The sequence below is a fragment of the Kwoniella mangroviensis genome (genome assembly GCF_000507465.2).
Source record: "Kwoniella mangroviensis CBS 8507 chromosome 1 map unlocalized Ctg01, whole genome shotgun sequence".
In the NCBI taxonomy this organism is placed as follows: domain Eukaryota; kingdom Fungi; phylum Basidiomycota; class Tremellomycetes; order Tremellales; family Cryptococcaceae; genus Kwoniella; species Kwoniella mangrovensis.
Window position 1 is genome coordinate 6,611,416 of NW_027062533.1, and position 25,155 is coordinate 6,636,570.

General features: G+C 46.9%; 13 protein-coding genes and 1 non-coding gene across 14 annotated transcripts; 6 read left to right on the forward strand and 8 right to left on the reverse strand.

The window, feature by feature from the left end:
• Nucleotides 1-327: 327 nt before the first annotated feature.
• On the forward strand, nt 328-1,803 carry I203_102457 (uncharacterized protein; the record flags this gene model as incomplete). The annotated part of the gene is made up of 8 exons (XM_065517105.1): nt 328-374; nt 429-523; nt 586-596; nt 653-675; nt 736-749; nt 804-889; nt 939-1,523; nt 1,573-1,803. 8 exons carry the CDS (start codon nt 328-330, stop codon nt 1,801-1,803), a joined length of 1,092 nt encoding a protein of 363 aa, XP_065373923.1.
• A 122-nt stretch (nt 1,804-1,925) lies between these two features.
• I203_102458 (uncharacterized protein) lies at nt 1,926-3,613 on the reverse strand (the record flags this gene model as incomplete). Its single annotated transcript, XM_065517106.1, has 6 exons — nt 1,926-2,288; nt 2,342-2,631; nt 2,681-2,810; nt 2,855-2,952; nt 3,215-3,537; nt 3,588-3,613. 6 exons carry the CDS (start codon nt 3,611-3,613, stop codon nt 1,926-1,928), a joined length of 1,230 nt encoding a protein of 409 aa, XP_065373924.1.
• I203_102459 lies at nt 3,019-3,133 on the reverse strand. The gene has a single exon (XR_002021909.2). It is a non-coding gene; the product is annotated as a 5S ribosomal RNA (ribosomal RNA).
• Nucleotides 3,614-3,656: 43 nt separating the features above from the next.
• On the reverse strand, nt 3,657-4,607 carry I203_102460 (uncharacterized protein; the record flags this gene model as incomplete). The annotated part of the gene is made up of 3 exons (XM_065517107.1): nt 3,657-3,946; nt 3,997-4,258; nt 4,308-4,607. 3 exons carry the CDS (start codon nt 4,605-4,607, stop codon nt 3,657-3,659), a joined length of 852 nt encoding a protein of 283 aa, XP_065373925.1.
• Nucleotides 4,608-5,976: 1,369 nt separating this feature from the next.
• On the forward strand, nt 5,977-6,357 carry I203_102461 (uncharacterized protein; the record flags this gene model as incomplete). The annotated part of the gene is made up of 1 exon (XM_019149838.1): nt 5,977-6,357. The coding sequence occupies one exon, from the start codon at nt 5,977-5,979 to the stop codon at nt 6,355-6,357; it is 381 nt and encodes a 126-aa protein (XP_019000936.1).
• A 201-nt stretch (nt 6,358-6,558) lies between these two features.
• I203_102462 (uncharacterized protein) lies at nt 6,559-8,009 on the reverse strand (the record flags this gene model as incomplete). Its single annotated transcript, XM_065517108.1, has 5 exons — nt 6,559-6,762; nt 6,810-6,911; nt 7,014-7,349; nt 7,435-7,542; nt 7,587-8,009. The coding sequence occupies 5 exons, from the start codon at nt 8,007-8,009 to the stop codon at nt 6,559-6,561; spliced, it is 1,173 nt and encodes a 390-aa protein (XP_065373926.1).
• A 206-nt stretch (nt 8,010-8,215) lies between these two features.
• I203_102463 (uncharacterized protein) lies at nt 8,216-10,602 on the reverse strand (the record flags this gene model as incomplete). Its single annotated transcript, XM_065517109.1, has 9 exons — nt 8,216-8,477; nt 8,615-8,799; nt 8,846-9,079; nt 9,122-9,249; nt 9,298-9,609; nt 9,659-10,048; nt 10,097-10,194; nt 10,237-10,370; nt 10,459-10,602. The coding sequence occupies 9 exons, from the start codon at nt 10,600-10,602 to the stop codon at nt 8,216-8,218; spliced, it is 1,887 nt and encodes a 628-aa protein (XP_065373927.1).
• A 528-nt stretch (nt 10,603-11,130) lies between these two features.
• Nucleotides 11,131-12,244, reverse strand: I203_102464 (NADH dehydrogenase [ubiquinone] iron-sulfur protein 7, mitochondrial; the record flags this gene model as incomplete). Its single annotated transcript, XM_019149840.2, has 7 exons — nt 11,131-11,224; nt 11,283-11,421; nt 11,484-11,611; nt 11,674-11,773; nt 11,869-12,027; nt 12,099-12,149; nt 12,211-12,244. 7 exons carry the CDS (start codon nt 12,242-12,244, stop codon nt 11,131-11,133), a joined length of 705 nt encoding a protein of 234 aa, XP_019000938.2.
• A 413-nt stretch (nt 12,245-12,657) lies between these two features.
• I203_102465 (uncharacterized protein) lies at nt 12,658-14,485 on the forward strand (the record flags this gene model as incomplete). The annotated part of the gene is made up of 5 exons (XM_019149841.1): nt 12,658-12,753; nt 12,817-13,325; nt 13,381-13,795; nt 13,844-13,966; nt 14,018-14,485. 5 exons carry the CDS (start codon nt 12,658-12,660, stop codon nt 14,483-14,485), a joined length of 1,611 nt encoding a protein of 536 aa, XP_019000939.1.
• Nucleotides 14,486-14,793: 308 nt separating this feature from the next.
• I203_102466 (uncharacterized protein) lies at nt 14,794-16,753 on the forward strand (the record flags this gene model as incomplete). The annotated part of the gene is made up of 11 exons (XM_019149842.1): nt 14,794-14,908; nt 14,963-15,237; nt 15,298-15,353; nt 15,413-15,524; nt 15,582-15,670; nt 15,732-15,773; nt 15,834-15,919; nt 15,979-16,041; nt 16,098-16,256; nt 16,319-16,355; nt 16,408-16,753. 11 exons carry the CDS (start codon nt 14,794-14,796, stop codon nt 16,751-16,753), a joined length of 1,380 nt encoding a protein of 459 aa, XP_019000940.1.
• A 47-nt stretch (nt 16,754-16,800) lies between these two features.
• On the reverse strand, nt 16,801-18,363 carry I203_102467 (uncharacterized protein; the record flags this gene model as incomplete). The annotated part of the gene is made up of 10 exons (XM_019149843.1): nt 16,801-16,818; nt 16,882-17,122; nt 17,178-17,328; nt 17,391-17,620; nt 17,688-17,736; nt 17,806-17,888; nt 17,952-18,041; nt 18,106-18,152; nt 18,210-18,301; nt 18,354-18,363. 10 exons carry the CDS (start codon nt 18,361-18,363, stop codon nt 16,801-16,803), a joined length of 1,011 nt encoding a protein of 336 aa, XP_019000941.1.
• Nucleotides 18,364-18,612: 249 nt separating this feature from the next.
• I203_102468 (uncharacterized protein) lies at nt 18,613-20,296 on the forward strand (the record flags this gene model as incomplete). Its single annotated transcript, XM_019149844.1, has 7 exons — nt 18,613-18,751; nt 18,823-19,274; nt 19,341-19,459; nt 19,518-19,633; nt 19,696-19,774; nt 19,833-19,965; nt 20,027-20,296. The coding sequence occupies 7 exons, from the start codon at nt 18,613-18,615 to the stop codon at nt 20,294-20,296; spliced, it is 1,308 nt and encodes a 435-aa protein (XP_019000942.1).
• Nucleotides 20,297-20,689: 393 nt separating this feature from the next.
• I203_102469 (uncharacterized protein) lies at nt 20,690-22,475 on the forward strand (the record flags this gene model as incomplete). Its single annotated transcript, XM_019149845.1, has 7 exons — nt 20,690-20,725; nt 20,837-20,936; nt 21,012-21,133; nt 21,198-21,357; nt 21,462-22,194; nt 22,253-22,354; nt 22,427-22,475. 7 exons carry the CDS (start codon nt 20,690-20,692, stop codon nt 22,473-22,475), a joined length of 1,302 nt encoding a protein of 433 aa, XP_019000943.1.
• A 211-nt stretch (nt 22,476-22,686) lies between these two features.
• On the reverse strand, nt 22,687-24,739 carry I203_102470 (homoserine O-acetyltransferase; the record flags this gene model as incomplete). The annotated part of the gene is made up of 5 exons (XM_019149846.1): nt 22,687-23,205; nt 23,277-23,434; nt 23,505-23,585; nt 23,643-24,231; nt 24,356-24,739. 5 exons carry the CDS (start codon nt 24,737-24,739, stop codon nt 22,687-22,689), a joined length of 1,731 nt encoding a protein of 576 aa, XP_019000944.1.
• Between the last annotated feature and the right edge of the window lie 416 nt (nt 24,740-25,155).

A 25,155-nucleotide genomic window follows, 5' to 3' on the forward strand; every position in this document is an offset into this window, starting at 1 on the left:
TGATCTTTTCCTGATAGATGCAACAATGGACATGCATGATCTTCTAGTCTAAATTTACATTTATGAGGTACAGTACATGTGGATGCGCTTGCATGTGAGATCCATGCGCTCAGGCGGATTTGACCGATCACGCGATACCCGGTCATTTACGTAATTCAGCCCTTCTGACCACCTCCACCAAGGAATGACGTATGATCCCTCTCCACGTGTTCGTCCTCAGACTCGCTGGGTTAGTTAGTACCAGCAGCTGCTAACTCGACATCCTGACATCTTACATGTATACGATCAGTCATTCCGTCGACTATCACTAACCCCATATCCATCACAATGACTACCGCAGACACCGACACCCTGCCAAAAGCTATCTTGTACTCGTGAGTCACATGCCGGACAATCACGAACTGCGCTGACTCCCCTGGTCCATCAAGCTGGCCCACTTCGGTATGGTCCACCGTCCCTCAACTGTGCTTGCACGAGAAAGGCTATTCCAGCGATGAATACATTGTCAAATACGTGGATATCAGTGAGTGCTTGAAACGCCCTGATCAGGACAGATCATACAGATACTGATGCCGTTACTCACAGCCAAAGGAGAAGTAAGTAAATGAATCTCGCTCATGAGGTCGGTCGTTGCGCTGACGACAATTGTAAGAACTTCGCCCCATCTTACTTGAAGTGAGTTTTACACCTTGAGCAAGCTTAGCATCCGTAGCTGACTTGATGTCACCTCTTCAGAATCAACTTCAATGGTTAGTAGAGCATCACGACTAGATAGATCTGGGTTGAAGCTGAGATTTTGGCAGGAACCATTCCTACTCTTGTCGTACCTACACTCGAAACTACCGGTAATGATGTGGACACTAGATATCGCTCTTTGAAAGACACCATCGTGAGTATTCCCATGAGGTCTTGGGCTATAGCTGATTCTCTCCTTATAGTCAATCTGTGACTTCCTCGACCACGCTCGAAGCGCCAGCTCGGGCCATATCCAACATGCTGAAAAGCCTGCTCCCACTCTGGCCCCGCCACTATCGAAGGTATGTTCGCCACTCGACCAGTATTTCACCATATGCTATGTGCCGACAGGTATCTTAGGCAAAGGTCTTTCCGACGAAATCATCAACCTTATCCATGTCTATACGGTAGATCCCAACTTTGTCGCTGTGGCTGCCAGGGATGAAGCAGAACTACGAGACAAGGCAAAACGTCCTCCCGGAAAATCATTAGCTATCAGGAGAGAAGCTCTCCAACGTTATTTGGAAGAAGCTAGGCAAGCGGTTGCAGAGTCTGCCGTCGCGCCAAAGGAGGGAAGCTTGACATGGGAACAGAAATCGGTGAAGTTCTTGGAGGAGAAGGTACAATCCAATGAGCAAATATGGGAGTTGTACAATGGTAAAGCTGGAAAGGAGAAGGAAGCTCAATTCTTCGAGGTTTGTAAGAGAACATGGACGGAATCTCTGCCAGATGCTTTCCAAAAGCTCGAGAGTTTATTCAAGGGACCCTTTGCTCTCGGAGACCAAATCGTATGTTCTTTCATTTATCCAGATACTCAACAATCTGACAGTCTTATAGTCACTCGCCGACCTTCACACCGTCTCATGGATAACACGCCTCATCTCCATCGCCGGTGGAGAGCCCGATGCGACCGGTATCGACTCTTTGATCCCTCATCTCGGTGGTTACAGATTTGGTCCTAAAGTCAGGAAGTTCTGGGAAGAATGGGTGGAGAGGGAGAGTTTCAAAGATGTGCTTGTCCCTGCTTGCGGAGCGTTCAAGAATCAAGGCATTGAAGATGCGAAGTAAGATGGACAATTCGTCGTCGGACAGGAACGAATGAATGGAAAAGTCTAAATAGCCGATCTGGATCGTATCAAAAATTGTACAAATATCATCAGTCAATGCAAAATCGGTTACATGTGATCCTGCTATCTATCAGACTTTTCCGTCTCGTAAGCTTTCACTCCTTTACCCCATTTGCCTGCCTTTTCTCCCCATTCATCAACAACTCCCCACATATGCTGCTCCTTGATCTTAGGCGCTGGTTTCCTAGCCTTTACGTCTGGCTTTTCCAGCTTTTCCGGTCTACTATAGCCAGCTTCCACGGCTAGATCATCTATGGCCTTTTCCGCACTCCCCAAACCGAGCGATGCACGTCTTACGGTTGAATGTGCGGTGGTGGGATTTTTCGAGTTCTCCCATGTCCTTGCTTCTTCATCTAAGGGTAACCATTCTTCGGCAGCATATGTGGGTGAAGTGGTCATCTCGATCAGACGAGATACCGCTCGTTTCTGTATGATACTATCAGCCGTTACTTCGGAGAGGTATCAAGACTGATACATACATATGCGAACCTCTCGTCCTCTCCTGTCCAAATCCCTAAAACGCTAAAAGAACTCCCGCTCCGCTTTTCCTTCAGTTTTTCCTTCTCCTTCTTAGCAGGGGTGGTAGTATTGTATAGACTGACATTCGGTCGATAAGGCGTAGCAAGCGTTTCGGAGAGAGATTCAGCCTCCATAATCCTGTCATTGGTCATCTCGTCTACTTGAGATTCCTCTAAATCCAACGCATCTGGGAAGAAGAGCGTCGACGTTGTTGCAGGTGAACGGATGAATATCTGACACCGAGACTCATCTATAGCCATTGTTAGAATACATTTCTTACAGAGCGGAACGTGACTCACACAAAGCGTCAACAAGGTTAATCAACCGACGAGCTTCGTTCTTGTGTTTGAGGTAGAGCACAGGCACCTCATCTATGAAAAAAGTATGATATGAAGATGCTAACGTCAAGTAGTCTGCTGGGCCAAGGGACTGAAGCACACAGATTAGCGGTTACCAATGGGAAGCTTACTCACCTCTTCACATAAATCGGCAAAGGTGAAGCGACAAACTCCCTCTGCAGCTGCGGGGACCGGGACTTTTCTTCCATATACCGAGACTTGAGTAGGTCCAACTGTATGAAGGGCTGGTATGTCAGTAAATAACACCGAACGATTGTGAAAAAGAACAAATCTTCCGCAACTACGACACTCGGGGTTCCCAAATCGTCCCCGACTTTGGTACTGACCAAGCGACGTGAAGCTTGACTTCGCAGAGCTAACGGGATGCGGTAGTTTATTCATTCTATGGTCGTAGATGATGATTATGGTGGTGTGTCACATACAACTGTTTGAATTATTGATGAAGCCCAAGAAGCTACTGATGATGACACTCACCAGCTAATCCTTCAGTCTTCTCCTGCCAGGCGGCCTCGAAGCTCTCATCATCTTGGCTATACCATTTCAACAGTACCTCATGGGGTTCGTGATCGTTTCTTGCACGCCAGTCCACTCCGCCATCAACCTGAACCACCTCACATCTACTTTTCAGTGCATCCAAAAATCCTATCATCCTATCCCGTTGTACCCCGTGGTGATACAGATCTTCCGGTACTCTGTTAGAGCAAGCCACAACCACCCCGCCCAGCCGCCAATACCATGAGAGAACATCTCTGATGAGCGCAGCAGAAGAAGCATCGACTAGCTGGAATTCGTCAAAGCTGCATGGGAGATTAGCAATGTCCGAAGTCCACGTGTTAAGAGTACTCACTAGAGAACGTGATAATCCAAAATCATATTTCTTGCGACTGCCGTAAATCAGCATAACTCAGTCCCGAAGTTACTCACTGATGAATGCCATTCCTTCTTCTTTCGCCCATGATCTTTCATTCCCCTCTTCATCCCATCTCCCATTTGCGAAGACAGTTCTCCAGCCTTTCTTGTTTGCCAGCTCCATATTCTCCGTCTTGCGCATCAGTTCTTCCACTATCGACGGCGCGTTCTTTCTCCTTTCGAGCTCCAAGAAGACTTGTCTATACAGTGAAAGGGTGAATGCGTGGTAGTGCACTCGACGTTTGGGAAGTGGTAAGAGTTGAAAGAAGAGTGACAAAAGTAGTGATTTACCGGTTCCTGCGATGGTTCAGCACCGAATTGGATGGTCGTTGATCCATCGTACTCACCTGGAGGGCCAGTCAAGAGGATACCTTTGGGCGTAGTAAGATTTGCAAGCTCTTCCTCTCCGCTCAGCACCTTGACAAGCTTCTTCTCCTCATCCCCAGAGTCGACTTCGATCCCTAGGTATTCCCCAGCCTTCTCTTTCCCTTTCAGCCAGCTAGACTTCCGCTTGACATCTTGCGCGATGAACGGCGCTGAAGGTGTTAGCTTGGCGACTAGATCTATCGGAGGTGAGTAGTCTTCGAGAGTAGCCAGCAGTTGTCGGAGCTGTGGGAGAGACTCAGCATGATTGGGGCTTGGTATGTCTTTCACATACCTTCATAACGCATCGGACCTGGTCGTCATCCCATTTCAGTCTACCACTCGCTACCAAACCTCGATATAGCTCCAGTAGATCGGTGGGTGCTGGTAGTTGAGCGTTGACTTGAGCATGTCTCGCTTGATTAGATGGACTGGCTTGACTAATGTGAGCTTTTGCGGAACTGGAAGGTCCGCTCGATCGAGGGATATTCGGCTTGATCGAGGTCCCTATCCGTGGAAAACCTGAGCCATATATTATCCTCGAAAGCGCTCTTGATCTATGCAGATTTCTTGCTACAAGTAAACTCGCTCGCATGATGGCCTTGCAGACGGCTCGTGGACTGTATTGTATATCGGAAACGCTATATGTTGATCGTTATCATACGATGATCTTGAACTTTCGTTGTGCGATTACCGAACTTGTGTGTTACGCGACGTCATCCGTAGTTTACCCGATTTATCCGGTTTATCAGATAGCTGAGGCGCTCAGATCAAGTAGGTAACTCTGTCAACCTGTTTGTAGCACTGAAAGGCAGCAAAAGACTTCTCACTTGCCGGTGAGTGTTGATAAGAGATTATGAAAGTCTTGTGGGGCAATAGTTACAGTAACTTGGTATCGCCGAGGGTCTCCTGGAATGTGATACCAGCTGAGGTAGGTTTAGGAAGATGAAATGAAGATGTGGATGTCCTCCAATTCCCAATGCTAGGCTGACATAATATTCCAGCGACAAGGCTGTTAAGAGGGTGATTGGGCATCTTTGCACCGATAGCAAATTTTGCACCAAAAGCAAATAAATAAAGGGGTCGAGTGGATAATTTATGGACATGTCAACTTACCAATTTCGGCAGATGGGTGCTTCTGCCAATCTTCGCTGATACAACTTCGTCGCATACCCATTTAGACAGCCCCAGGAGTGCTCTGGAGCTCATCAATAGAGACTTCGAGCTGTGTTTTTCATTCCATCAGACCCTGCGATAAATCAGTCATTATCATTTACCGCTTCAGAAACGGAGCTAGGAAGCAACAGGGAAGGTTTGAGCTGTAACTGACAAAACGGGTGCAATATCAGTAACAGCGAGGAGGCCTAGATTGCACATGGCCAAGTTGACATGTTAGTGGGCATTCTGGTATGTCTTTCTTTCGAGCCTCTCCACACGTGAGGCATTGATTGAACGGTTCATCATGCGACGAACATGACGATCAGTAATCTCGTACAGCATTTGACGCAGTCAACCCTGGTGCAGTGATCGCAGTACAATGCGCCGATGAAGTCGCCCATGGCTCTGCAGCAGCCAGTGCATTGATTGTTCTCGGATTAGCTCAAGTACAGAAACGGTGGCACACATACAGCTGAGCAAACAATGAAAGAAGGTGCGGTTTCACTGTTAACTCCAGCGGAAGTAAGTGTGATCACACTCGAGTAACGTAAGATCCCAAGATGCGAGATTTGAGTTTCCCGATCGGCGATCTCATTCATTCAAATCGTCACCATATCGTCATACTCTGGGTCTCGTTGGGTCTAGTGACTTTGGGTATATAATGCATATATATTGAGATGATCACCTCTCATTGATAAACAAGTTACCTAACCAATACTGAACACGCAAGAAATCAGTGAGCCAACAGCCAACAGCAATATTCTGTCCAAACACTTAACAGCACCATTTTTATCAGACTACACACAATGTCATTCAGACTCGCTCTTCGACCCGTCCGACCCCTCTCCTCTCGTGTCGCTCTCGTACGACCTTTACACTCCACAGCTCTCAGACGTACACAGGCGGGCTACGGAGATCCCCAAGATGAGAAAGCCGATAATCACACTCCATTACCTTCTTCCACACCTGACCCTCATCCCGCCGGTCAAGGTAAAGGACCAGGTACCAAGACTGGTACAACCGATCCGGAAGTAGGTACAGGTGAAGTAGGAAATGCAGGTGGAAAGAAGGGTGCAGGCGATGCGTCGAAAGAGAATGTTAGCGGTCAAGAGATCAAGGAGACGAAGAAGGTAGGCGAAGAACCTAAGAAGGAAGAAGTTGGAGGTGCTGGACCTATTGGTGGATAGAGGTGAGTCAACGCTGTAACCGCAAATATGGATAGTGCACATGTTGATCGTATAATGCATGCAGGTGATACGGGTTTCTCTGGAGATATATCGATGGAATGATGGACAGAAGAAGAAGGATGAAAATGTAATAATAGTATATATGCAAATTATAAAAAACCATGATTCGTGATGGGCATTAACAATCTTAGCATTCTCCACCTAACCCCTCATAGCTTTCACAAACTCGGTATAGGTCTTTCGGAAATCTTTGGCTTGTTGAGTTCTCAATCTATCGACAAATTGGTTGGCGATATCGGGAGGACAGTTCAATCGAGGGAAGAGATCATTGATTAAGAAGTTGATTGCTTCCTGACCTCGGGCTTGAGCGGTGCTTCTGACCAACGCTGCCATTTCAAAGAGGGTCTACAACAAGTGTCAGCAAAATTCCTTGATGGTTCGAGGTGACATACCAAAGTGCTACTTCTGATATTGAACTCCTTCCTCGCTGGAACTTCGAAACAAGCGGGTACCAATCTCTGATAGATGAAATTTTCATAACCTGGTAAAGCTTGCTTCGCTCGATCCTCCTTGGCTACCAAGTGCTGGTTGGTAGCTGTTGCTGTCCCATTAGCTACAGCTTTGCTCAAAGCGGACATTGCGCTATCAGCAAAGACTGAAGGCTGAGCCGCTGCTTCGGGAGAAGTACCCCAAGCGATTACACTTCGAGCGAAGAACCCAAAGGCGAATCGTTGAGAGCCAGGGTCGGAGCAATCTTGCGTTAAACCCAAAAGAGTGGTGAGAAGGTTCTCAAATTCAGGCTTGTTTCGTTCAGTGATGAAAACTCCGTCGAGATTGGCATTCATGAGTGCAGTGAAGAATGTGAGGTAAGCGTCTTTGAGTCGAGCATGAGTTTGTGCTTCGTCGGTGCCAGTGATCGGTTGTTGCAGGATTGCGAAGATTCGAGAGAGAAGAGGGAGAAGGAGCATATCCATAGTTTCGAAGGTGTTTTTCTATGAAATCAGCCACTGGTCCGACACAATGTAGACTCACCTTTAATCGATGCATCAACAATCCCAAGAACAGCATAAAATCGACCAGCTCCGAAGGTTCATACTCGGTGACCACGACGGAGACGAATCTTGGGACCAACTCAGCAACGGTCGAACCGATGGCATTAACGAATTGAGCAAAAGCAAATCGGGCCTGTATAATGTCAGCGCTCATTTATCACCCAGTTAATGACTTACTGCATCCCTGACCACTCTTTGCGTCTTCACAGCGTCCAAGGCTTGCAGCAAAGCTTCCGTCATCTGCTTGAAGGCTGGAGTATAAGGCAGTTTTTCCACCTGACTATCAGACACCATGGGGAAGCCTTTGGCCAGATGACCAAGTGCCATGAGGTGATGGTGAACTTGAAGTACCGCTTGGAGATCTTTCGGATCTGCTCTACATCGTTCCACCCCAGAGGCCATCCCGCTCATCAAAGGTCCAGCGACCGTCTCCAAAAGCGGAATCTGTTTACCTGGTTCTGATTTGGTGAGATAGATGAGGTGACCAGCGGCCTCGAAGAGATACAACTGGTCAACAGCATACGACTTGCCGGTGGTGGCTTTGACAAGAGAATCTTCGTCAGGCGAGTCGGCGGAGGGCACATCGGCATTGATTACCATAAGATCCTACTCAAATCAGCCTTAGTCCTCACTACAGTTACTCACCTTGATGCTGTCCAATATAGGCGGTACCATTGCATCAACGGTGCTGTTTCTGCAATCCCTGCATAATTTTTGGAAGAGATAGAAGCAACGACGTCGAACATATTGGTCAGAGTGATGTACACCTCTAAACCATTGTCAGCTCTGCTTCCGTGCTCCTTGACTCACCTGTTATCCAAAATTGCTTCGAACATCGGTTGAATCGCTTCCGGCTTGTACCTCCAGAATTCCACGTATCGTACTGAGATTTCGAAGTATTGAAGGGTTACGCTGGGATGAGGATAGGTGGATATACCCGAAGCCATACATCGTTTGAGCAATTCTCCAAGAGGGGAGAGCGGATATTGATCGTAATCGAAGTTTTCCTTGGCGGTTCCGTAATCCACCTCGGCCTCAGCTATATCGCTGGTTGGTGTGGAACGCCCACTGGATATGGATTTGTTGACGCTTACTCGGTACACTTTATCTCGAGCAGCTTTGGTAGCGACTTCGGGTGGAAGATCGTAGAACCCGGCACGTGTGTTGCCTGAATGGTTGTCAGCTAAAGTCATGACATGGTTCACTCACTCTTCGATAATTCTCCAAAAGTATAGATCAAATGTAACGCCAATTCAGCCTGTTGCCAAGGGACAGCAGATGGACCACCTGCTTGGAACGCATCCAGTGTAGCTACCACAATCCTCGCTACAACTTCTGTGTGTAGTCCCTTTTCTATCTGCGCAATCGACTCGATGTAGGCCCGACAATGCTACAAAGGGTCAGTAAAAGACACTCCCATTCGAAAATCAACTCACTATCCTGAATGTTCGGAATAACGCCATCTCATCATCTGAGTCTTCCTCATTACCAGGAGCCTCCCATTCGGCATCTTCGGGCCAAGCTAATTGTCGAATCAGGATGTCCAGCATAGAAGCCAAGAATTCACGCCGTTGAGGGGTAAGGGGAGGTGGAGGACTGGGTGCAGGAGGTTGCGGCTGTCCCGCTTTCGCGGGAGGAGGCATAACAGGAGGTTTATAGATTCGTTTATACTGCCAAGGTAATCAGCCACGCTTGACAAATTCTGAACTTACCACTTTGAGCAGATCCGAGGCGAAAGGGGCAACGGCAATGGGCACTTCATATTGACGATCGCTCAAGAATCGGAGTAAGAGAGGAAGCCCAAGCGTCATCATGCTCTCTGCCTCATTCCGTAAAGGTTCTGAGATTTCAGTCTATTTCCTGTCAGCTCCATCCGAACCTTTGTGACTTACATTTTCTGAGAAAGCGATGAGCTCTGTCCCGAAGGCAGCTAAGACACCCGCTACAGCTGCCCGGAAAGCTACCACTTCCTCGTTATCTTTTACTCCCCTCGTTTCCGATTCCAACGGATCTATCAGTGAGACGATATCAAGGACTCTCAATACTTCTAACCTCGCTTGAGGATCCTGTACACCTTTGGCAGCGAGCGATTTAATTACGTTTGCTGAAGCAGTCCGCAAAGGGATGTGGCTTGAACGAAGAAGTCGATGATACAAGGAGAGGGTATTAGGTTGTAAGCTGACCCCGAGGTCCACCCAGGCTACATCATTGTCAGCTCTTGCTCTTTGCAGAGCATGAAATACACTTACGCGTCCAAGTGACCATTGTTTTCAGAGCTGTCTCCACCACATCCAACCACTTTCCTTCTCCACCCTGTTCCAGTGCGTCTAATCCCTTTTCCACCAAGCCCAACATGCCTTCCATCGCTAAGCGTTCATCGCCACTGGATCTGATAACATCCCTGACCTCTCCATCGCGCTGTTGCCTATCTTTTGAAAACTTTCGAGCACTTCTAAGTGTGACGTCGTGCACTTCCTGAGCAATTTCCGTGAGTATACGAAGAGTGAGGAGCGCGGGATGAAAGTTGGAAGATGTTGGTGTCAGAAGGGCGAAAAGAGGACGAAGGAAGGTTGGGATCGTGATGGGATAAGAGTTGAGGAAAAGATGAGCGATGGTGAAAGCGAGCTTGTTTCGAAGGACTGAGCTGATGTGAGCTCTGTTCGTATTTCTTATGCGACTTCACTTACATGCTTGACCACCTTCGCAAGGGCCTTGAACATATTCAGTCTCGACAAACTCGATGATCGCGGTGTACATGGCTTTCTGAGCCTCAGATGGTATATCACTATGTTCAAGTCAGCCTTGTTACTCCGCTCATTAGACTCACCTTTGAGTCAAAGCCGTATCCACCACTTGCTCGCAGAACATCCTCAAGTCTGTTTCCAATTTCTCCTTTCCATCTTTGCCTGGGTTGGATGGTCCAGCAGCACCTGCACCTTGAAGATAGAGTGCCAGGCAGTCCTATAAATGTATGTACACGTCAAATTTCCCTTCCATGATATCGCCGCTTATACTGCTCACACGAGCAAGTGGAGGAAGGTGGACTCACCTGCCAGGTCTCCTGTGAGAGCTGTCTGACCTTTGTCAGATAATCTATCGCTTGCTGCTTCAGTTCAGCATTCACACTGGGATCTATACTGGCAGCTATTCGTACTGCTTGAGGTATATCGGTGAGGTGAGAGGAAGACGCCATGACGGCGGGTTTTTTCTTGTACGTTCCGGTGTTTTGTTTTCAATCGGTTTCCAAGCTTGATGATACTTCGAAGTCGGGTATATGATGCAGATACTACGTGGCCAGTCCGATGCAGTGCTCAACGTTGATGATAAGGATGAGGACTTGAGAAGAGAAAGAATATGTGATGAGGAGGAAAGTAGGAAGGTGGACAGAGAAGAATACAAGGATGTCAGAGTTGAACAAACTCAACTTTTTGAACAAACTCGTTCAACTGCTTCATTTCATCCAATGTCCAGGCACGCAGGAATCAGACCATTCGCCACATCATACATATATTCATCACTCCCAAGACATGATACTCTCGTCGATGCACTGCTTGCATACCACTTGTTGAGCACTATAGATGCATGATACATTCCTTGATGATGCAGGAAGTACAGAAAAAAAAGATATAAAGATTGGAAATGAAAGTCAAAAAGTCGTAATCTCCTCTGAAGACACTAGGCCTCTCTCGCACTGCACCACTCTGCATGATCGCGCACCCGTCTACTTTCGGTACCATCGTACACCTTGTCTGTTCCTTCTCATCTTTCGTTGTAACTGAAGCATTCCGTAAAGAAGAGCCTCGGCAGTGGGAGGGCTTCAGGCAACATCAGCATATATCTCATAATTGACTTCGATGGTCCCAAGCTACTCACCACCCTGGCACGTAGATATCTACTGGTACAATTCGATCACATCCTCGGACAACAGAATAAGAGTAGTGGTAGTAACCACCACCGTTGGCACATGAACCCATCGAGATGACCCATCGAGGTTCAGGCATTTGGTCGTATACTGTGTCGAAGATTTAGCATAAGTTGATGTATTTATGGATTGTGCTTGATACGCTGACTTACCCTTTCTCAACGCTGGGGCCATCTTGTTGGTCAATGTACCAGCGACAATCATGATATCACTTTGACGAGGTGAAGCTCGGAACACAACACCCAATCGATCTTGATCATATCGAGCAGCAGCCATGTGCCTGTACGACGATATCAGCTTGATCAACGGATTCAACTGATCTGATCGTTTCAGCTGACTCACATCATCTCTACGGCACAGCAAGCGAGACCGAAAGTCATTGGCCACATCGATCCCTGTCTAGCCCAATTGACTACTTTGTCGAGCGTCGAGAGCACATATTCTGCAATAAAGCTCATGTTAGCGGGATGTTCGATTTTCCCCAGACTTTTCTCGTATTCTTTCGATCGGCTTATCCCATGACCATATGACACTCACCGGCACCATTCCTTGGGGTTTCCAAACTCAACTGATTGCTTCCCCTCTGCGCTATGGCGGTAGCAGGTGTGGTGGTGGAAGGGGATGAATCGGCGGTGTTGATAGATGATGTGGGGGTGTTAGGTCGGAGAGCGATAGCAGTGTTGGAGATCGGTCGAGCTGTATACACACATCATTCCGTCAACATCCTTTATACAAGTCTAAAGCATCCGATCTAAGCGAACACTAACCGATCGCGAATGCTGGTCGGAGGGTCGAAGATGAAGCCTTGGCAAGGACGCCTAGAGACATGGAGATATATCAGTAAATGCACACCATCTGCACGGCATATTTGTTACACACCGTTTCGTAGACCTGGCAAGAGAGTGGTAGCCATTTTGACTGGTTTGATTAGGTGTTATACGACGATGAGTGTAGAGAGATAGCCCCGAGATGCTTTAGGTGTAAATGTTGAGATTGAAATCGTATGTATGTGAGTAGTGGTATAGGCTCTCGCCGCTCTGGCTAAACCAATAAACCAATGAGAGCCACCTGGTTATACATGGGTGACGGAATTATATCACCCATACGAGTGAATACCCGCATGTGGCACTCGGCTCATCATCCTCACTCTCCCTCCACCTTCACTGTTTTTTCGAGAGATGCATACCGAGTTCTTGACTTTGTCGCTACTGCTTGTATCCTCATCCACACCCGTCGTAGCTATTGAGCAACGGACTCATACAAGGAGATCTTCAAGTGGCTGTCATTGATTTCTTCGGCCCATAGACCTTACCCAAAAACGCTACAATGCTTTCAAGAACAGCCTTACGCCGAGTCGCTCGACCTCATTCTTCTTCTCCTCAACCACTAGCTATCCGACAGTTATCCTATGCCTCGGTACGAGTAAGTCATCTAAGTCATCTAGGAATAGCCCGAGCATGTGACTTTGACTCACACGCTCCTTAGCCTTCTCCCATAGCTCTTGGCAAGCGGCCTGCCCTGCCTGCTCTTTCCGTTGGCTCCCCTCTCCTAGGTTCGTCGAGGAATATCTCTTGGACACCATGGCGAACCGCATCTCCCCAAGCTGCACCTATAGAGGAACCCATACACGCAGCCTCAGCACCTCCTGTGACTTCTCAGACACCGCCTGAACCAATATTATCCGAAAGTCATCCAGATTTCACATCAGCCTCTTCCATTCAACCTACTTTACCTGAATCCTTAACCTCTACCCCAACTGTCGACCCCTCATTGTTACCTCAACCACCAGCAGATGGAGTAACACCGACACTTGCAGATCTGATTTTAAATTCCGGTAAACCATTAGAGGAGGTATTGCAGTCACCTGAAGCTGTTCATGCTGCCATGCAGGTGTCAGATCTAAAATTATTGGGTTATGAACATGGTTTCTTCAGTATATCCGGATGGTTTACGGATGCTATCGTAGGGTTACATACGACTACTGGACTACCATGGTAAGTTGTAATTGTACACAATATCCACCTTCCTTCTCGCTGATATCCTTTGCAGGTGGGCTACTATCGCCTCCATCACCGTTGCCATTCGACTCGCTCTTTCACCTATCCTCGTGTCAACCCAGAAACACAATGTCCGACTCGCTGCAGTCAATCCTCAGATACAAGGCTTGATGGAAAGAGCTCAGGAGGCTAAATCAAAGGGAGATGTTCATGCTCAAGCTCTCACCGGACAAGCTATGCGACAATTGATGAAAGATCACAATGTCAATCCACTTCGAGCACTTCTTCTACCAGCCATTCAATTACCCATCTTCTTGACATTCTTTAACATTATCCGAGGATTGGCAAACTTACCTTTACCTCAGCTGAAGGAGGGTGGTATAGGATGGGTTACCGATCTTACACAAGCGGATCCATACTACATCCTTCCCCTTACTTCCTTGTTGTTCACCAATCTGGTATTCAAAGTGAGTTTTTCCTGATATGTGTATGACATCAAGCTGACTCTCATATAGTACGGTGCGGATGGTATGGGTACAGCTCAGAAATCTGGATCACCAGAAAGAACCGCCCACATCAAGAATTTCATCCAAATGACGACTATCGCATCTCTACCCGTCGTCTCATACTTCCCGGCTGTGAGTTGAATCATTTCCATACTAGACCGAACACGCTGATACATTTTATAGGCTATCCTATTTTACTGGACTTTCTCGACCGGTTTCACGCTCTTGCAATCCATTATCCTACGACAACAAATCGTGAAAAACATCCTCAACATCCCTACTCCACCTGTCGTACCACCTCCTCCTGGACAAAAAGAGTTCAAGAACCCTAATTGGAAGGACACTATCAAAGCTGCGAAAGGTTTCTTCGATAACAGGATGGCTCAAGCTCGAGAGATGCAAGCCGATCAAGAAGCTCAGAAACTCCGAGAACAATCGCTCTTGGCTAGAAGTAGAATTCAACCTTCAGTCCAATCTGTTGAGAGGATAAGAGAGAATGCCCCAGCTCCAGCTTCTAGTGCTGCTGAAGCCCCTGCTGCCCCTGCTGCTGCTCGTCCGACGTCGACCGCACCTGCCAGGCAGCTAAGTCCCAGAGAGGCGGAGAAGCAAAGGAGAGTGGCTGCTGCCAGGAGGAAGAGGTCTGGCCAATAGAGTGTTTGTACATTTAGAGTAGCTATCATGCATCACACTGCACCACTTGGCTGTTTCATCATGTTCGTGCGACCATCGAAGAGTCCTCATCATCAACGCATGCGAAGGGTTGACGAACAACCTCCACCATGATGTTTGATTTATTTGCCACCGCAGAAATGGAAACTCGCCGAAAACGTCATCAACATCATAAGCATCTCGGCAAAAGACACAAATAGAATCACATCTGCTGCATCTTGTATCTCATCTTGGAATATCCTCTTTCAAGCGCTGTATACAGTTCATCACATACAGCACAGGTCTCTATGATGATACGCCAGTTGGCGAGACAGTCCGCCATAGCTGGACCGAGTCGTCAGCTTCTCACTCCCAGATATCGAGGGATAACAACAACGCTTCCAATCCTCCGACAAGATGATCGACGTGAGCTTTTACTTTATCAAGCGGCTTGAACGCCTATAGCTGACCCGAGTGCAGTACCAAGAGGACACATTCGACCTCGTCGAAGACCTATACAACCTTCCCAACCCTCCGACCCATCTCAACCCCAATCATCACCAGGTCCATACCCTCAATACGATTTCGACCAATATGATCCATCTACCCTCCAGACTCCCGTCCCTTCCAGACCTGTCTATATCCCACCGGATCCTCAAGGTATACTCCAGGATAATCACGCTGCCAGGGATTTACTAGCTCATGAGAGTTTGGTGATCGTCAGACAGCTGGAGATGCTGAACGTATTTATGGGTGTAAGTTTCAATATCTTCCTTCTGGGCGATTTTTAGCTGAATGAGAAAGAGGTTGGATAGTTTGAACAAGCCAATAGATATGCTATACATTCACCTGATGGACAGCATGTCGGATTGTAAGTCTACCATATCACCAATATTGCTATTTTAGTCTCTCAGCTGACAGTGCGTTTAGTTTGGCGGAAGAGGAACAAACCATCTTATCTGCCATCTCACGACAGGCTTTACGTACTCATCGACCATTCAGAGCTGTTATCATGGATAGATACGGTAAACCGGTATTATGGGTATGTCTCTGGTCTTATACCCTTTTGAGGGTATAGCTGAATCCCTGCCTGTGACAGATTCGCCGTCCGTTCGCATTTATAAATTCGAGAATATTCGTACACGCTCAGGAAGGATCAGAGGGTATTTTAGTCGGGGAAGCGCAACAGTGAGTCAACCATATCCCCTTCATCACACGATAGTACCTTACTTATATTATCTTGATCTAGACAATGGCATCCATGGCGAAGGCGATATAACTTATTCCAAAGGTTAGTTCAGATTTTTCCTCAAGATGAGCCTGGCTGAGGCTGACTATCGATCGACCACAGGAGAGAAGAAGAGACGTTCAAGCAATTCGCCAAAGTGGATAGTGGATTCTTAGCTTGGGATTTTTGGTTGAAAGATCGAGATGATCGTGAGTTTTGGTCATCTTACCTCGTACTCCAAAGGGAGGGCACTCACGTTACTCTTTAGGTCTCGTTGCATCGATCAATAGGAATTTCAGAGGTATAGGAAGAGAGTTGTTCACGGATACTGGTAAGTTGCCTCTTTTCTTACAGGTGTACATAAAACCTAATCAATCCCATTTATAGGACAATACGTTATTCGGTTCGATGCTGCTGGTACCGAACTTGATCTTCCACCAGGATCAAACATCAACGTACAGGGACAATCACTGATCCTGCCGGAAGGGAAGGAAGGAGGGTTGACTTTAGACCAAAGAGCTATGACTCTGGCTACAGCAGTGTCGAGTGAGTTCTGACAAAAATCATTCGGCGATTGATACATAGCTAAAACTCTTTCCTCCTCATAGTCGACTTCGATTACTTCTCACGACATTCAGGTAGCGGGTGAGTGGTGCACATGCTTCCGCGTGAATCAGGCTAATGACGTGTCTTTCAGTGGTATGGGATTCCCATTCGTCTTCTGGGGAGGTGGAGATGGAGGAGTGGATGCTACTCAACGTCGACCGTCGGACGTGCAGCCCTCCGACGGGGTGGCAGCAGTTGCAGCAGCCGGAGCTGCTGGAGCGGGAATGTCAGAGGACGAGCAGATATATGGCCGACAGCCATCTCAGGAAAGCTCAGATGATCCGGAAAGGTATCCTCCTAGTGCTGAGGGAATGGAGGGGTATGATGAAGAACCAGGATGGGGAGATGACGAAGTCATGCAAGACCCTTGGTCTCAACAGCAAAGTGATGATGGAGGATGGTTTGGGGGAGATGGTGGTGGAGACTGGGGATCATAAACAAGAAAATATACAATTTATGATATGCATAGATCCATATAACCTCTCTACGCTTTTGCTTTTGGCTATCAACAATTATGCAAAGTCAGCCCCAGAGGTTTTAGGTGTTTATGTATGGTTTGACTTACTTTACAATCCTCCATGACGGTGTCTTTGATCAGAACCATCACTCTACCTTGATCCTCAGGTTTACTTATCGCATTATCATGTTCGTAACTTGCACCGATAGCCAACTTACTTCCATCAGGTGAGAAAGCCAATGCAGAGATGGAAGTTGGGTATTTGGAATACAGCTTCATTCTCTTCTTGGCGTTGTGATCCCATATTGAGATACATCCATCCGATCCACCCGATGCGAAAGTGTTGTGTCTTATCCAACCAAGACTTTAGCAGAAATCCTTACTCGTCAATAAAGATGACTTACATAGGATGATAGGCCAAAGCGTTGATTGGGTAAACGCAATCTACCCCATCTACATTCTGTCGATGAGCTCTGAAAGCGTATTTCGAACCTTGATCTGCAGGATCAAAGTATTCCACTGCTATTCTACCTTCGATCGAACCACTTGCCCAACCTACCCTCAACCCCCCAAAATTAGTCTACAACCATACCATTGGTCGTCTGAGTAGAACATACCTTTACCATCCTCCATAGTGGCTATACTCCTAGTCAGGAACTTCAGAGCACTCTCCCTCTCTTGAGAAGGTGAGATCTCCCCGTCTGCGGCAGCTAGCTTGGCCGCGTCGTAAACGAAGACATGTCGGTGAGCCATGGACACTAAGAGTCGAGATGATTTCGGTGCGTAGGATAGGCTATATGCTCTAGCGGGGAGAGTCTGGGTGGAACGTAATGGTATTTCGGCGGATCTGTACATAAATTTCACAGGGACGAGTTAAGGTCGTTCAGTCTGATTGAGGTTACAGAGATACTTACGGGTCCCAGACTTTCAATGTCGAATCCCATGAAGTGGTGATCAAGACATCTGTAGCAATTTGCTAATCAGCCTGGACGCTTGTTACGACTGAAGTTGGAGTTAATTGAAGTGACATACTATACTCAGGAGACCAAACTATACTTGAGATCGTATCATCATGTTTACCCAATACTCTACATTGCCCAGTCTCGAAATCCCACCTATTCTCCTCCATCAGCAATCCGTCCCTTTTCTCGGTTGATCAGGACGGTATGACCACTCACTGCCTGACTCTCTTATCTAAGCCACCTGAGAAAGCTATGGTAGACGATGAGCCGAAAGTAGCTGTCAGGACAGCAGCTGGGTGAGAGAAGCTAGAATAGCGTTGAAAATTCAGTGATTGAGTTTCATTTAGACAGCAAGATCCATTCAGCTCACATGACGGGTGATTGAGGAGGAGCGACGAGGTGATGTAATTGTATTGTCTATCACAAACTTTCAGCTGAGAACCAAACACAACATTGCTAGCATAGCTGACGTACCCCATCCCAACTTGAGACCAATAACCTGGTCGAATCGGGAGAGAAAGTGAGGGAAGAAATCCCATCGGCGGGTGGTTGGAGCGACAGATCACCTATAATCAAAACATCAGCTTGTAGCTTGAGATTGACGGAGCAGGCACTTACCTGTGGACATGCTGGGCTCACTTTTTGCTTATAGGCATGCAAGTCAGTAGAGAGTATAGAAGCAGACAAGATGTGTTAAGTCGGTGGATGAGTTTGTTTGAACATGTCGTATAATCTGATTTCAGGAACGCGTTCACCAGTAGGTATCGTAAATCCCACCTGCATTTGTTGATATCTGCATTTCTTTCAACTTTTTCATGCTCTACTACTCGCAACATTCTTGCTGTTGTATACATGCCCTTACGCCAAAATTTCCGAGATGGACGAAGATAGCTACGCTTACGAACCGAGAGATAAATCAGGACCGATGGATATCGATCAGAATTATGATACCTCACGATTAGACGCTTTCAACTTTGTTGGTATGGGTTTAGGTGAAGATGGACCAGCGAGGAAGCGTCAGTGACCGTTCTCTCCGTTGAGTCTGCTACCATAGATACTAATTATGACTGATATACTCTCTCATCAGGCCTGCATAGCGAGCTAGACCGAGCGATACCGTTCAATCCCCACCCGGCATCAGGTTTCGCCCATTTTACGAACCCTTCCTCAGACTCTGCACCCCTCCTCTTAGCAGCCCTCAACACACCTCGTAAAGCCCCTTCGTACGATCCTTCACAATGGTACAATACTGCTCCACGTACACCCGCTGCGACCAGCCTGGCTACTCAGCTAGATGTCGATATGGATAGTCCGGCTCGGGGGTTGTCGACTCCTGCGAAAGCTGCTGAAACGCCTCTGAAGGGTAAGGAAGCGAGAGTTGAGGATGAGAAGGAGCACGATCAGGAGAATGGGGATGAAAAAGATAGAGATAGAGACGAACAGAATGAGCCACCTCGGAAATACGCTAAAGGTGCTGTGACGAGGACTAATAAGAAGAGGGAGAAGGCTAGGAAAGAGCAGGGGAGGAGTGAACAAGGGGTAAGTACGATAAGATGTCTGGATTGGTGTGAGATCTTGCTCAAGTATATGTCCATGCGATATTAGGTCTCTGTCAGACATAGCGATTCGTCCACTCCCAGCTACTCGAAATCTGAGCATCATTACAATGTGCACATGACACCTCCCGCTCTGAGGCATTCTGAGATACCTGCTTTGCTGTTGGGGTAAGTTGTCTGGTAGTTTATAATGTCCCACTTACTAATATATCGATGTGATTTATAGATATTTACAATTCGCGGTGAACGCTTCGATTGTCTTGTTCTGCTTATATCTCGGCATTCAGTTTGTCTTGACTGTCAGACGTGATGTCAAAGATAAGATGCAGGAACATTCCGTTGGTGAGTTGCCAGCTGAATAATACGAGTACGGCTAAGAGCTAATACTTGCTGCCTCATGATAGAGATTTTACAAGAAATCGCAGAGTGTACGAATTTATACCTTACCAACCGATGTGATCCAGCACTACGAGTACCTGCCATGTGAGTGATCGATTTTTCGTGACTAGCAATTCGACGCTGATCGCACTGTATGCTACAGGGAAGCACCATGTAAAGCTTGGGACGCATGTATGAACCGTGATCCTACGATGGTAGGACGAATCAACATCATCGCCGAGACGTTTGCGGGGGTCATAAATAGTTTTGTCGATCCAATAAGCTGGAAAACAATGGTAAGTCTGTCTATACACTCGTGCGTCACGATACTGTTCGCTGATGACGATCTGTCAACAGAGCTTTACTCTCGTCACGTTATCTTTCCTTATTATACTCACCAACTCTGCATTATTCAACCTTCGAGCGAAAGCCTCTCACCATGATCCTTCACCACCAAATAATAACTTCTGGCCACCCCAGAGTCACTTCATGCCTCAGTTGCCACCTCATATGCCTCATCCTCAACATCATATGCTAGGTCCTCAACACCCACAAGACTCGATGCCATACGACGCGACGAGGCAGATAGGGTGGACCGGAGAAGAGAAGAAGAAGGGTTGGTGGTGATATTGTTGGGGGCATGAGGGAAGGGAGTCGCTTGTCTGTATGCATATACTACCATTTTAAATATACCTTGCTTTGATTGATCTGTTGCATGCTTATGTCTCTCGTAATGAAATCCATCTCATGTCTTCTGTCATATCTCATGTTGGCATGTAAGCAGTCCGCCACCCAGTCGGATTGTCGCACGGATCTCCCCGTGACGCACTGTATAACACTGAGAGCAATGACGCCAAGTCATTCATCGTTATTCGACATTCAACAATTAACAATTAACATTCATCTCAACATATAATATCGATCGTGTCGACCTCATTATCTAATAATTATCATTCAGAGCAGCTTGAATACTGTCTCGACACTCCTGCTCATCAACTCCCCCCTCTGACATCTCTCATCATGTCTCGTCTAGGTAAACGTCATCCGGACTTGCTCGTGAGTCCCTTCTTCCCTTTCTCCTCGTCAGACACCATCCAACCGCGACGTACAGCCTCTTCATGACATCCTCTCATCCACAGATGACTGACATCACTTGTACTGGCTCAGTGCTGCAACTTCAACCAGGACTTCTCATGTATAGCAGTAGGACATAAGAAGGGATACACTATACTCAACTGTGACCCATTTGGCAAGGTGCATTCCAAAAGTAAGTATCGCAGGAGATCATACTTCCTCCATGATCACTTGTCAGCATGAGAGCTAATGCTTGACCCGTTCATAGATGACCAGGGTGCTACGGGCATCGTGGAGATGCTGTTCTGCACATCGTTAGTCGCCTTGGTCGGAGCAGCAGACACTCAACCCTCGAATAGTCCCAGGAAATTACAAATCGTCAATACCAAGGTAAGCTGTGTGCGGTGTGATAGGTGATAGCCGCTGCCATTTATTTCCACTGACTCTCTCATAGCGTCAATCGACTATCTGCGAGCTTATCTTTCCGACATCCGTCTTGGCCGTCAAGATGAACAGGAAGAGATTGATAGTGGTCTTGGAGAATGAGATTTACATTTACGATATATCGACGATGAAGCTCTTACATACCATAGAGACTGGTCCTAACCCTAATGGTGAGTGTACTCATCCGCATCCTCCTGCCGGAACTCCCTCGACCTCGACCTTCTCGTCAGGTTGTAAAGTCGCAAAGCTGATCACTGCGCACGTCCATCATCAGCCGTCTGTGCGCTCTCCTCTTCATCCGAACATTCTTACCTAGCCTATCCCTCACCAGCACCTTCAGCATCCTCCGCTCCACTCTCATCCAATGCAGTTCCCGCAGCTCCTCCAGCACCTACCACAGGGGATGTCCTTCTCTTCGACACCATAACCCTCTCGGCGCTCAACGTTATCCAAGCTCATAAAACACCTATTGCTGCTCTTGCACTGAACTCGACCGGAACGATGTTAGCTACAGCTTCAGACAAAGGGACAGTCGTGCGAGTATTCTCTGTACCGGATGTTAAGAAGCTATGGCAATTCCGTAGAGGTACTCAGAGCGCGAAGATATATAGTATGAACTTCAACCTGGCAAGTTCCTTGTTAGCCGTATCATCCGATTCCTCGACTATACATATATACAAATTGGCCAATAACTCGAAAGGATCATCAGGAATAACAAACTCGAGCAATCAGAACCCGGATATACCTGAACATGTTGATGGAGCTAGATCACCTACACCTTCCGATGCGCCGTCGAATTCACCTCCCCTCTCATCGGCCAAATTAAGTGATAATCACAGTGCGACATCCTCCCTGCGAAGGAGATCCTACCATATTGGTAAATCTTTCGTAGGGGGTGTAGGTGGATATTTACCTAGAAGTGTATCGGAGATATGGGAACCTCAAAGAGATTTCGCTTTTATTAAATTGAGAGGGAATGGTGCGAGAACAGTTGTAGCCATGAGCGGGTACGTACACTACTCTCATGACTTGAAGATGCAAAAGCTGATGGGAGATGTTTGGCAGGACCGTACCCCAAGTGATGGTGATATCTGCCGATGGGCTGTTCCAAGCCTACAATATTGATTTGGAAAATGGAGGAGAATGCACGTTGATGAAGGAGTTTGCGTGAGTACATTATTCTGAATCATTTCGATACACGAGTCCACGAGTTCACGAGCTGACTGACATATCGAATAGATTGCTAGGCTCCGAAGATTCAGTGGGTAACGCTTCACTGGGTATGTGATGAGCTGTTTTAGTATTGATATTGGTTTTGAGGGATAATCTGGTAATTTGTTTGTACAAGTATGCATATACCTTTTAATGTCTTTCTCGAATCTAGCATTTCATTTTTCCAGTACATACAACCTGTCCATGTGATGATTTGTCCTTCCACTTACAGCACACTAGTCCCATACTGTTGCGAGGTATCAATCCGAAATTTATCTTTCGTTTGATCAATGTAAGAATCCTCTAATAGCTCCACCGACATTCTGAACATCCAACAAGAAAGTATCATGACCCCATACCCCACCTAATTCGTAGTACGTCACATTCTCATTTCCTGTCAACTTCAGCGCATCCGCAAGTTCCCTTTGCTGTTCGACGGGGAACAGGACATCACTTTGGACACCCAATACCAAAGCTGGTATATCCTTTAATCGTTTGAGACCTTGTGAAAGTTCAGATAAATGAGGTGATTTCGAGGTAGGTATGAACTTTTTCAATTTCTTCTTGGTTTCTTTCTCAGACGCTTCTCTATCTTGCTCTGATGAAGGTTGAGCGGTGTTTTTCGAGGACGAAATTGAGATGCCGACTGGATCGGAAGGGTAAGGGAAAGGGTTTGAATCGGGATAAGCAGAATTGAACTTCTTTGCTAGGGATGTTAATGCTGCTGAAGACATGTCGAATAGATCCATCGCTTTGGATAGGTAGATCATAGAGTTGGCGTCGTATGTGAGACAGAATCTCTCGCCCTGTTAGAATACACTCGATTTATCAGCTGCTTCATATTGCATGATGGCTGAGAACAGAAAATCAGACCCACCTGATGGTCGAGGTACGTCTCAATCAAGAAATCGGGACTGAGTCTAGGTACATCTGGATTACCTTCCGAGTCCAACGCTGCTTCTTGCTCGGAGAGCATCTGACGTCCGAATCGTTGTTCCCACTCTGGTCCAGATCGATAAGTGATCGTAGCGATTTCTATGAGTTATTGAACACACGATTGGCTGTCCACTCTATCATATCCAGTGATTGAAGAGAAATTACTCACGTCTTGCCAGTTTCATCCCATTGTGAGGAGGAACACCATCATAGTAAAACCCTCTATTCCAATTTGGATCTGCCATAAGTACTATATCTCAACCAGTCAGCGCTCACAATACAATTCACGGAAATGAAATACACATACCACTTCTTTGAGCATATCTCATTCCTACTCCATTCAGTCCCGATCTCCCACTAGCAGAGATACTAGCCACCCTACCTACCCTCTCAGGGGCGATGTAAGCCATGGAGATGCTCTGCATCCCACCCATACTGGATCCAATACTAGCATACAATTTATCTATACCCAAATGATCTAACAGGTCAAATTGGGCACGAGTCATATCGTGGATAGATAACATTGGGAACCTCGTTGCCCATCTTGTCTCACCATCTCCTGGGGGATAAGGACTCGACGGACCTGTCGAACCGAAACATCCTCCCAGGACGTTTGTACAGATGACAAAGAATTTATCTGTATCGATTGATTTTCCAGGACCGACGAAATCTTCCCACCAACCTGGTTTTGAAGAGGTCGAGGAAGATACGTCGTTCCCTCTCGATGCTACGTGGGAGGAGGCTGATAGACCCGTGTGGAGGAGGATCGCATTGTCCCTTGCTGCGTTGAGAGTACCCCACGTTTCGTAGGCGATTTGAAAGGGTGGTAAGGGGTGGGGAGAGTAGAGGAGTGGAAGGTTTTTGGTAGAGTGAAAATGGAGTGTAGCGGGTGGTGGCTGTATGATTATGATACTTCATTAGTACAATCATCATCATAACGAATGGAAACGACAAGACAGACGCCGATGTAATGTACTTGAATTATCTTATTCTACGTCACATTAAGAAATATCAACTCACGACATAACAAGCTTCCGCTTCCTCTTTACCATCTTTCTTACTCTCCCTGCCTTCCAGCCTCTCCTCGTCTCTCCTAATCTCCTCATCCCTCTTCCTAATCTCTTCCAACTGTGCCTCTCTGGCTTTCTCTTTACCCTTCCATGAGCCCGGAGCAGGAGCAGGCTTAGGCGAGGATTGTAATCCGAACCCACCGGGGTTGAAAGCTGGTTTCCTCCTGGCTGGTAATTGGGGTGAAACAGGTGGTATGAAATGGTTCGTACTACTGGTAGAAGAGGAGGAGGGAGAAGGTGGATGATAGGATGCTAAATGTGGTTTGGGAGGTTTCCATGTTGGTTTGTTGGAAGGGAGTTGGATTGAACGAGGTAAGCTCGCTCTGGGTGGCATGGTAGGAGTCAATGTTTTCAAGATGAATATTCAAGTCGGTGGGTGGTTTCCGTCAAATGCACCGAGGAGTTATATAGATTCTCAGCTCATGAGTATACATCTCATTATTTTATAAATCCTTTCTATCTCATCTGCTTGCGAATCCAGCTCTGGACAGATGATTTCCGAATAGTTGGTGAATTATGATATACAGCGTCATTTCTCGCTCACTCTTCCCAAATTATGGTGATCACGCCATCGCAAATGATGTGGAGACCCCACAACACACAGGCGAGCACGATTACTAAATTCTCGGATCACCGAACAACAGCTCCGTGTTGTTTTCATGCTTGATGCATGCATGCAAGGTATCTATTTACATCATGGTATATCCACAGGAAAGCATCAAGCAGAGGCAAATTGAAGATACAGTCAAC